At 45.0% G+C, this 12,250-nt stretch overlaps 1 protein-coding gene across 1 annotated transcript in view; it reads left to right on the top strand.

The window, feature by feature from the left end:
* Nucleotides 1–12,250, top strand: part of LOC120059590 (neural cell adhesion molecule L1-like) — a 139,278-nt gene that overhangs the window by 107,271 nt on the left and 19,757 nt on the right. The window contains exons 15-18 of the mRNA XM_039008721.1: nt 2,151–2,252; nt 4,932–5,129; nt 5,386–5,456; nt 6,097–6,319. Of these exons, the coding sequence (XP_038864649.1) occupies nt 2,151–2,252; nt 4,932–5,129; nt 5,386–5,456; nt 6,097–6,319 (594 nt within the window). The remainder of the gene's footprint in view (nt 1–2,150; nt 2,253–4,931; nt 5,130–5,385; nt 5,457–6,096; nt 6,320–12,250) is intronic.

The raw sequence follows: 12,250 nt of genomic DNA, 5'->3' as shown, positions 1-12,250 counted from the left end.
TGCAGACAAGGACAGACAATTTTGACGCGTTTCGCTCTTTAGCACAGATTCGTCTAGAATGTCATTGTATGCTGTAGCATTAAGATTTCCCTGCTTCCATTCAGCCACAAGAGCATTAGTGAGGTCGGGCACTGATGTTGGGCAATTAGGCCTGGCTCGCAGTCGGCGTTCCAATTCATCCCAAAGGTGTTCGATGGGGTTAAGGTTCTTGAGGTTCTTCCACACTGATCTCGACAAACCATTTCTATATGGACCTCTCTTTGTTCACGGGGGCATTGTCATGCTGAAACAGGAAAGACTTTCCCCAAACTGTTCCCACAAAGTTGGAAGCACAAAATTGTCTAGATTGTCATTGTATGCTGAAGCGTTAAGATTTCCCTTCACTGGAACTAAGGGGCCTTGCCTTCATCCTCCCCCGAACTTTACAGTTGGCACTATGCATTAGGGCAGGTAGCATTCTCCTGGCTTCCGCCAATCCCAGATTCGTCCATCGGACTGCCAGATGGTGAATCATGATTCCATCACTCCAATGGTGGCGAGCTTCCACACCACTCCAATGGCGGCGAGCTTCCACACCACTCCAATGGCGGCGAGCTTTACACCACTCCAATGGCGGCGAGCTTTACACCACTCCAATGGCGGCGAGCTTCCACACCACTCCAATGGCGGCGAGCTTTACACCACTCCAGCTGACGCTTGGCATAGCACATGGTGATCTTAGGCTTATGTGCGGCTGCTCGGCCATGGAAATCCATTTCATGAAGCTCCCGTTGCTTCGAGAGGCAGTTGCAACAGAGGATAGACGATATTTACGTGCTACGCACTTCAGCACTCGCCTGTCCCGTTCTGTGAGCTTGTGTGGCCTACCACTTCGCGGCTGAGCCGTTGTTGGTCCTAGACGTTTCCACTTTACAATAACAGCACTTACAGTTGACCGGGGCAGATCTGGCAGGGCAGACATTTTACGAGCTTGTTGAAAAGGTGGCATCCTATGATGGTATCACATCTCTTCAGTAAGGCCTTTCTACTGCCAATGTTTTCCTATGGAGATTGCATGGCTGTGTGTTCGACTTTACACACCTGTCATTTGAAAGGGTGTCAAACATACTTTTGTGTATATTGTTTGCTCAGAAAAATTCAGAAATGATTAGTTTTGGAAAGGCAGTGTAGGTTTAGTGGCGAGGGAATCGATGGGACATCCAAGGAGAAACCAAGACAGAAACAACCGGCCCTCTTCAACAGCCCACCACACCTGCTTCTCTGAATGGTCAGTCACTCCATTGGAGCTGCTTCTCTGAATGGTCAGTCACTCCATTGGAGCCGCTTCTCTGAATGGTCAGTCACTCCATTGGAGCTGCTTCTCTGAATGGTCAGTCACTCCATTGGAGCTGCTTCTCTGAATGGTTAGTCACTCCATTAGAGCTGCTTCTCTGGTACTTGTCCTCCATTGCCAGTAATGTAACACCCACGTGAATAATAGAATAATAGTGAAGACATCAAAAATCTGAAATAACACATATGGAAACATTTAGCAACCAAAAAAGTGTTCAACAAATCAAAATATATTTTATATTTGAGATTTTTTAAAGTAGCCACCCTTTGCCTTGATGACAGCTTTGCACACTCTTGGCATTCTCTCAACCAGCTTCATGAGGTAGTCACCTGGAATGCATTTCAATTAACAGGTGTGCCTTGTTAAAAGTTAATTTGTCAAATTTCTTTCCTTCTTAATGCGTTTGAGCCAATCAGCTACGACAGTTAAGTGTGTTCATAAATTCCCTCTGGAGTTCCAGAATGCGCCCCAGGCGTTCGTAAATTCAGAGCGTTGGAGCGTACAGAGGGCCGAGGAGTAGGGTTCACCCGAGCGTTCTGACCTCACAATGGCAGTCAAGCATCCAAGCTATCTAAAGTTAGTTAGCTGGCTTGCTAGCTACTTCCAGATACAAATGAGAGAACACCTCACTCTGACCGTTTTACTCGCCCTAGTAGAGCTGGTTAGGCTGTGCAAGGCAAAAACCAGAACGTGCACCAAGTGGGAGCCCCAGGACTGACTTTGGGAAACCCTTATTTATGCAGTGTATTTGAATATGAAGTGTTCTGTTAACGATGTCTTTAATATACCTCTCTGTGTTTCTCCCTCTTCCTTCCAGACCGTCCGGACCCCCCCACCCAGCTCCAGGTCTCTGACCCTAAGGACCGCAATGTCACCCTGAGTTGGACCGCAGGAGATAACCACAACAGCCCTGTCATAGGTAGGCTAACAACCAACACACTGACACTAGAATGACCACAACATGACCACAACCACCCTGCAGTAGACTCACAACCAACACACTGACACTAGAATGACCACAACATGACCACAACCACCCTGCAGTAGGCTCACAACCAACACACTGACACTAGAATGACCACAACATAACCACAACCACCCTGCAGTAGGCTAACAAACAACACACTGACACTAGAATGACCACAACCACCCTGCAGTAGGCTCACAACCAACACACTGACACTAGAATGACCACAACATGACCACAACCACCCTGCAGTAGGCTAACAAACAACACACTGACACTAGAATGACCACAACCGCCCTGCAGTAGGCTCACAACCAACACACTGACACTAGAATGACCACAACATAACCACAACCACCCTGCAGTAGGCTCACAACCAACACACTGACACTAGAATGACCACAACCACCCTGCAGTATGGTCACAACCAACACACTGACACTAGAATGACCACAACCACCCTGCAGTATGGTCACAACCAACACACTGACACTAGAATGACCACAACATGACCACAACCACCCTGCAGTAGGCTCACAACCAACACACTGACACTAGAATGACCACAACATGACCACAACCACCCTGCAGTAGGCTAACAAACAACACACTGACACTAGAATGACCACAACATAACCACAACCACCCTGCAGTAGGCTAACAACCAACACACTGACACTAGAATGACCACAACATGACCACAACCGCCCTGCAGTAGGCTCACAACTAACACACTGACACTAGAATGACCACAACCGCCCTGCAGTAGGCTCACAACCAACACACTGACACTAGAATGACCACAACATGACCACAACCACCCTGCAGTATGCTAACAACCAACACACTGACACTAGAATGACCACAACATGACCACAACCGCCCTGCAGTAGGCTCACAACTAACACACTGACACTAGAATGACCACAACCGCCCTGCAGTAGGCTCACAACCAACACACTGACACTAGAATGACCACAACATGACCACAACCGCCCTGCAGTAGGCTCACAACTAACACACTGACACTAGAATGACCACAACCGCCCTGCAGTAGGCTCACAACCAACACACTGACACTAGAATGACCACAACATGACCACAACCACCCTGCAGTATGCTAACAACCAACACACTGACACTAGAATGACCACAACATGACCACAACCGCCCTGCAGTAGGCTCACAACTAACACACTGACACTAGAATGACCACAACCGCCCTGCAGTAGGCTCACAACCAACACACTGACACTAGAATGACCACAACATGACCACAACCACCCTGCAGTATGCTAACAACCAGCACACTGACACTAGAATGACCACAACATGACCACAACCGCCCTGCAGTATGCTAACAACCAACACACTGACACTAGAATGACCACAACATGACCACAACCGCCCTGCAGTAGGCTCACAACCAACACACTGACACTAGAATGACCACAACATGACCACAACCGCCCTGCAGTATGCTAACAACCAACACACTGACACTAGAATGACCACAACATGACCACAACCGCCCTGCAGTAGGCTCACAACCAACACACTGACACTAGAATGACCACAACATGACCACAACCGCCCTGCAGTAGGCTCACAACCAACTCATGGAGACATGCCATGCACAGTTTGAGCTACTCCAGGAAGTGACGTTGCAGGCTAGCTCAATGCTGCACTCTCTTGTTGAGTAATTCAAGTTGAAGGCCGACCGGGGTACCGCAGGCTTTCATTAGAAACACAATTCTCCTTATAACTTCTTCTCTGTGCGATTTTCAAATAATTGGTTCAAGGACATACAGTACATCTGGTGTATTGAAAACAATTATTGGTACCATGATTGTAATTGATTTTATATTCATTTACACAAAGATTGACCATGAAGTGTGCCATTTTTCAATTCACTATAATGTGCTGCTAACAATGCCTGCGGTACTGCAGTCAGCCTTGAACCTCCGTGGCTTCAATGAGATGGGGCAGTCATTCTCCCCTGCTCTCAACAGACCCCTGACCTCATTTCAAATGGTTTTTGTTTCGTTTTAAATACTCTACTTGCTTTTGATTGAGCCTAGCTGGCCCAGTGGAACCAATCAAACAGCCCCAACAGTGCTAACTGCAAACCCTGCCTATCTGTCAACCAGGCAAGCTCAATCAAATGCTCAGAATTATTAGAACCCAAAGAACCCAGGTCTGATTGATACTACATCACTGTGATGCTTTAAACTACAAACCCATAGCTGTCCTATCCTGTATCTCCCCATGGGAGAGTGAGTATTAGTTTCAGTGGAGATGACCACAGCTGTCCAGGCCTGAGACAGAATAGACACTGCTGCCTGACTTTGATAACCACATCACTTTGAGGCTTTGCACTTTGAATTACCAACCCCATACCATACAATCATTATATCATCATATCTCTCCTGAGAGCACGGAAGTCTGTTTTATCTCATTACATGGACTGAGTGATTTCTGCATTGTCATATATTACTTTCTCTCTTCTGCTTAGTGGTTCAATGGTTGGTCCAAGTCATTGGACCATTGGACCCCTGCATTGTCACTGATTCTCTCACTCTCTTTTCTCTTTCTCTCTTTTCTCTCTCTCTTTTCTCTCTCTCTCTCCAGAGTTTGTGGTGGAGTTTAAAGATGGTGACTCTAAGGAGCGGGGTTGGGAGGAGCTGAAGAGAGTCAGTGGAACTAATGAGAGCGTGACCATTTCTCTGCAACCATACGAGTCCTACCGCTTCCGAGTCATCTCCATCAACAACATTGGGAAGAGTGACCCCAGCATGCCCTCTGACCTTCACAGCACCCCACCTCAAGGTTAGATATTATAATATATCAAAGGTAAATGTCAAGTAGAGATGTACCAGTCTAAATGTTCTAAACGATCCAATACATGGAACACAGGGAATGTCTGGTCACTGTTCTGCTGCTCCCAATCGTGATCGTTTAATAAAGCTTTAATCGTTTAATAAAGCTTCCAAGCTTTAATCATTGAAAAAAGCTTTAATCGTTTAATAAAGCTTCCAAGCTTTAATCGTTTAATCAAGCTTTAATTATTCCAACCCCTCCACAGCTCCAGACAATAACCCAGAGAATGTGAGGAGTGAGTCTACAGACCCAGACACCCTGGTCATCACATGGGAGGTGAGGCTTGTTAAATGTATCAATGAAAGATATGTGACCCATTATTATTATTATTATTATTACTATCATTATTATTATCATTATTCTTATTAACAGTATTATTAATATAATTTTTATAATTATCATTACTATTATTATCATTATTACTTTGATCATTATTATTGGTATTATCATTATTTTAACTATTGTTATTATCATTATAGTATTATTATTATTATTACTAGTGTTATCATTATTATTACTATTATTAATATCAATATTATTATTATTATTACTGTTAATACTATTATTATTATTACTATTATTGTTAATACTATTATTATTATTACTATTATTGTTAATACTATTATTATTATTACTATTATTGTTATTATTATTACTATTATTGTTATCATTACTATTGTCATCATTATATTATCCGTATTATGATTTATTATTATTATTCCTATTATTATCATGTATTACTATTATTGTTATCTTTATTATTATTCCTATTATTATTATTATATTATTATTATTACCCTTACTATTATTGTCCCCTACCACCACACACTAGAACATTTTCTAAATGTTTTTGTTATTATTGTAGGAAGGGCTGATTGGTCTGATTGGCTCATATCCCTGTATGTCACTGTCACAGGAGATGGACAGGCGTGTGTTTAACGGCCCAGAGTTCCACTACAAGGTGTTCTGGAAAAGGGTGGTTGGTGACACAACCTGGCACTCTAATGTCTCCACTGAGCCACCGTTCATCGTCACTGAAGTGGGCAACTTCTCCGCCTTTCAAATCAAAGTTCAGGCTGTCAATCAGAAAGGAGAGGGACCTGAGCTAGACCCTGTGACTGGTTACTCTGGAGAGGACAGTAAGATGTTGTTTTAGAATTCCCTCTTTCTGTAATGATCTCTCTCTCTCGCTACTGCGTTCTCTCCTCTCTTCTGTAATGATCTCTCTCTCTCGCTACTGCGTTCTCCCCTATCTTCTGTAATGATCTCTCTCGCTACTGCATTCTCTCCTCTCTTCTGTAATGATCTCTCTCTCGCTACTGCGTTCTCTCCTCTCTTCTGTAATGATCTCTCTCTCGCTACTGCGTTCTCTCCTCTCTTTCTGTAATGATCTCTCTCTCTCTCTACTGCGTTCTCCCCTCTCTTCTGTAATGATCTCTCTCTCTCGCTACTGCATTCTCTCCTCTCTTCTGTAATGATCTCTCTCTCTCTCGCTACTGCGTTCTCTCCTCTCTTCTGTAATGATCTCTCTCTCTCTCTACTGCGTTCTCCCCTCTCTTCTGTAATGATCTCTCTCTCTCGCTACTGCGTTCTCTCCTCTCATTCTGTAATGATCTCTCTCTCTCTCGCTACTGCGTTCTCTCCTCTCTTCTGTAATGATCTCTCTCTCTCGCTACTGCGTTCTCTCCTCTCTTCTGTAATGATCTCTCTCTCGCTACTGCATTCTCTCCTCTCTTCTGTAATGATCTCTCTCTCTCTCTCTCGCTACTGCATTCTCTCCTCTCTTCTGTAATGATCTCTCTCTCGCTACTGCGTTCTCCCCTCTCTTCTGTAATGATCTCTCTCTCGCTACTGCGTTCTCTCCTCTCTTCTGTAATGATCTCTCTCTCGCTACTGCGTTCTCTCCTCTCTTCTGTAATGATCTCTCTCTCTCGCTACTGCGTTCTCTCCTCTCTTCTGTAATGATGTCTCTCTCTCTCGCTACTGCGTTCTCTCCTCTCTTCTGTAATGATCTCTCTCTCGCTACTGCGTTCTCTCCTCTCTTTCTGTAATGATCTCTCTCTCTCGCTACTGCGTTCTCTCCTCTCATTCTGTAATGATCTCTCTCTCTCTCGCTACTGCGTTCTCTCCTCTCTTTCTGTAATGATCTCTCTCTCTCTCGCTACTGCGTTCTCTCCTCTCTTCTGTAATGATCTCTCTCTCGCTACTGCGTTCTCTCCTCTCTTCTGTAATGATCTCTCTCTCTTGCTACTGCGTTCTCTCCTCTCTTCTGTAATGATCTCTCTCTCGCTACTGCGTTCTCTCCTCTCTTTCTGTAATGATCTCTCTCTCTCGCTACTGCGCTCTCTCCTCTCTTTCTGTAATTTTAATGTAATTTTATTTCACCTTTATTTAACCAGGTAGGCTAGTTAAGAACATGTTCTCATTTACAACTGCGACCTGGCCAAGATAAAGCAAAGCAGTGCGACACAAACAACAACACAGAGTTATACATGGAATAACAAACATACAGTCAATAATACAATAGAAAAAGTCTATATACAGTGTGTGCAAATGAGGTAAGATAAGGGAGGTAAGGCAATGAATAGGCCATAGTAGCTAAATAATTACAATATAGCAATTAAACACGGGAGTGGTAATTGTGCAGAAGATGAGTGTGCAAGTAGAGATACTGGGATGCAAAGGAGCAAAATAAATAACAGTATGGGGATGAAGTAGTTGGATGGGCTATTTACAGATGGGCTATGTACAGGTGCAGTGATCTGTGAGCTGCTCTGACAGCTGGTGCTTAAAGCTACTGAGGGTGCTGCTATGAGTCTCCAGCTTCAGTGATTTTTGCAGTTCGTTCCAATCATTGGCAGCAGAGAACTGGAAGGAAAGGCGGCCGAAAGAGGAATTGGCTTTGGGGCTGACCAGTGAAATATACCTGCTGGAGCGCGTGCTACGGGTGGGTGCTGCTATGGTGACCAATGAGCTGAGATAAGGCGGGGCTTTACCTAGCAAAGACTTATAGATGAACCTGGAGCCAGTGGGTTTGGCTACCTGTAATGATCTCTCTCTCTCGCTACTGCGTTCTCTCCTCTCTTCTGTAATGATCTCTCTCTCGCTACTGCGTTCTCTCCTCTCGTTCTGTAATGATATCTCTCTCTCGCTACTGCGTTCTCTCCTCTTCTGTAATGATCTCTCTCTCGCTACTGCGTTCTCCCCTCTCTTCTGTAATGATCTCTCTCTCGCTACTGCGTTCTCCCCTCTCTTCTGTAATGATCTCTCTCTCGCTACTGCGTTCTCTCCTCTCTTCTGTAATGATCTTGTTCTCGCTACTGCGTTCTCTCCTCTCTTCTGTAATGATCTCTCTCTCTCGCTACTGCGTTCTCTCCTCTCTTCTGTAATGATCTTTCTCTCGCTACTGCGTTCTCTCCTCTCTTCTGTAATGATCTCTCTCTCTCGCTACTGCGTTCTCTCCTCTCTTCTGTAATGATCTCTCTCTCGCTACTGCGTTCTCTCCTCTCTTCTGTAATGATCTTTCTCTCGCTACTGCATTCTCTCCTCTCTTCTGTAATGATCTTTCTCTCGCTACTGCGTTCTCTCTCATTCTGTAATGATCTCTCTCTCTCGCTACTGCGTTCTCTCTCTTCTGTAATGATCTCTCTCTCTCGCTACTGCGTTCTCTCCTCTCATTCTGTAATGATCTCTCTCTCGCTACTGCGTTCTCTCTCTTCTGTAATGATCTCTCTCTCTCGCTACTGCGTTCTCTCCTCTCATTCTGTAATGAGCTCTCTCTCTCTCACTACTGCGTTCTCTCTCTTCTGTAATGATCTCTCTCTCTCGCTACTGCGTTCTCTCCTCTCATTCTGTAATGATCTCTCTCTCTCGCTACTGCGTTCTCTCCTCTCATTCTGTAATGATCTCTCTCTCTCGCTACTGCGTTCTCTCCTCTCTTCTGTAATGATCTCTCTCTCTCGCTACTGCGTTCTCTCCTCTCATTCTGTAATGATCTCTCTCTCTCGCTACTGCGTTCTCTCTCTTCTGTAATGATCTCTCTCTCTCGCTACTGCGTTCTCTCTCTTCTGTAATGATCTCTCTCTCACTACTGCGTTCTCTCCTCTTCTGTAATGATCTCTCTCTCGCTACTGCGTTCTCTCCTCTCATTCTGTAATGATCTCTCTCTCTCGCTACTGCGTTCTCTCCTCTCTTCTGTAATGATCTCTCTCTCTCGCTACTGCGTTCTCTCCTCTCATTCTGTAATGATCTCTCTCTCTCTCTCGCTACTGCGTTCTCTCCTCTCTTCTGTAATGATCTCTCTCTCGCTACTGTGTTCTCTCCTCTCTTCTGTAATGATCTCTCTCTCTCGCTACTGCGTTCTCTCTCATTCTGTAATGATCTCTCTCTCGCTACTGCGTTCTCTCCTCTCTTCTGTAATGATATCTCTCTCTCGCTACTGCGTTCTCTCCTCTCATTCTGTAATGAGCTCTCTCTCTCTCACTACTGCGTTCTCTCTCTTCTGTAATGATCTCTCTCTCTCGCTACTGCGTTCTCTCCTCTCATTCTGTAATGATCTCTCTCTCTCGCTACTGCGTTCTCTCCTCTCATTCTGTAATGATCTCTCTCTCTCGCTACTGCGTTCTCTCCTCTCTTCTGTAATGATCTCTCTCTCTCGCTACTGCGTTCTCTCCTCTCATTCTGTAATGATCTCTCTCTCTCGCTACTGCGTTCTCTCTCTTCTGTAATGATCTCTCTCTCTCGCTACTGCGTTCTCTCTCTTCTGTAATGATCTCTCTCTCACTACTGCGTTCTCTCCTCTTCTGTAATGATCTCTCTCTCGCTACTGCGTTCTCTCCTCTCATTCTGTAATGATCTCTCTCTCTCGCTACTGCGTTCTCTCCTCTCTTCTGTAATGATCTCTCTCTCGCTACTGCATTCTCTCCTCTCTTCTGTAATGATCTCTCTCTCTCTCTCTCGCTACTGCATTCTCTCCTCTCTTCTGTAATGATCTCTCTCTCGCTACTGCGTTCTCCCCTCTCTTCTGTAATGATCTCTCTCTCGCTACTGCGTTCTCTCCTCTCTTCTGTAATGATCTCTCTCTCGCTACTGCGTTCTCTCCTCTCTTCTGTAATGATCTCTCTCTCTCGCTACTGCGTTCTCTCCTCTCTTCTGTAATGATGTCTCTCTCTCTCGCTACTGCGTTCTCTCCTCTCTTCTGTAATGATCTCTCTCTCGCTACTGCGTTCTCTCCTCTCTTTCTGTAATGATCTCTCTCTCTCGCTACTGCGTTCTCTCCTCTCATTCTGTAATGATCTCTCTCTCTCTCGCTACTGCGTTCTCTCCTCTCTTTCTGTAATGATCTCTCTCTCTCTCGCTACTGCGTTCTCTCCTCTCTTCTGTAATGATCTCTCTCTCGCTACTGCGTTCTCTCCTCTCTTCTGTAATGATCTCTCTCTCTTGCTACTGCGTTCTCTCCTCTCTTCTGTAATGATCTCTCTCTCGCTACTGCGTTCTCTCCTCTCTTTCTGTAATGATCTCTCTCTCTCGCTACTGCGCTCTCTCCTCTCTTTCTGTAATTTTAATGTAATTTTATTTCACCTTTATTTAACCAGGTAGGCTAGTTAAGAACATGTTCTCATTTACAACTGCGACCTGGCCAAGATAAAGCAAAGCAGTGCGACACAAACAACAACACAGAGTTATACATGGAATAACAAACATACAGTCAATAATACAATAGAAAAAGTCTATATACAGTGTGTGCAAATGAGGTAAGATAAGGGAGGTAAGGCAATGAATAGGCCATAGTAGCTAAATAATTACAATATAGCAATTAAACACGGGAGTGGTAATTGTGCAGAAGATGAGTGTGCAAGTAGAGATACTGGGATGCAAAGGAGCAAAATAAATAACAGTATGGGGATGAAGTAGTTGGATGGGCTATTTACAGATGGGCTATGTACAGGTGCAGTGATCTGTGAGCTGCTCTGACAGCTGGTGCTTAAAGCTACTGAGGGTGCTGCTATGAGTCTCCAGCTTCAGTGATTTTTGCAGTTCGTTCCAATCATTGGCAGCAGAGAACTGGAAGGAAAGGCGGCCGAAAGAGGAATTGGCTTTGGGGCTGACCAGTGAAATATACCTGCTGGAGCGCGTGCTACGGGTGGGTGCTGCTATGGTGACCAATGAGCTGAGATAAGGCGGGGCTTTACCTAGCAAAGACTTATAGATGAACCTGGAGCCAGTGGGTTTGGCTACCTGTAATGATCTCTCTCTCTCGCTACTGCGTTCTCTCCTCTCTTCTGTAATGATCTCTCTCTCGCTACTGCGTTCTCTCCTCTCGTTCTGTAATGATATCTCTCTCTCGCTACTGCGTTCTCTCCTCTTCTGTAATGATCTCTCTCTCGCTACTGCGTTCTCCCCTCTCTTCTGTAATGATCTCTCTCTCGCTACTGCGTTCTCCCCTCTCTTCTGTAATGATCTCTCTCTCGCTACTGCGTTCTCTCCTCTCTTCTGTAATGATCTTGTTCTCGCTACTGCGTTCTCTCCTCTCTTCTGTAATGATCTCTCTCTCTCGCTACTGCGTTCTCTCCTCTCTTCTGTAATGATCTTTCTCTCGCTACTGCGTTCTCTCCTCTCTTCTGTAATGATCTCTCTCTCTCGCTACTGCGTTCTCTCCTCTCTTCTGTAATGATCTCTCTCTCGCTACTGCGTTCTCTCCTCTCTTCTGTAATGATCTTTCTCTCGCTACTGCATTCTCTCCTCTCTTCTGTAATGATCTTTCTCTCGCTACTGCGTTCTCTCTCATTCTGTAATGATCTCTCTCTCTCGCTACTGCGTTCTCTCTCTTCTGTAATGATCTCTCTCTCTCGCTACTGCGTTCTCTCCTCTCATTCTGTAATGATCTCTCTCTCGCTACTGCGTTCTCTCTCTTCTGTAATGATCTCTCTCTCTCGCTACTGCGTTCTCTCCTCTCATTCTGTAATGAGCTCTCTCTCTCTCACTACTGCGTTCTCTCTCTTCTGTAATGATCTCTCTCTCTCGCTACTGCGTTCTCTCCTCTCATTCTGTAATGATCTCTCTCTCTCGCT

Source organism: Salvelinus namaycush, chromosome 14 (genome assembly GCF_016432855.1).
Source record: "Salvelinus namaycush isolate Seneca chromosome 14, SaNama_1.0, whole genome shotgun sequence".
In the NCBI taxonomy this organism is placed as follows: domain Eukaryota; kingdom Metazoa; phylum Chordata; class Actinopteri; order Salmoniformes; family Salmonidae; genus Salvelinus; species Salvelinus namaycush.
Note: the sequence above shows the minus strand (reverse complement) of the source record. Positions and strands in the feature narration are given on the sequence as shown.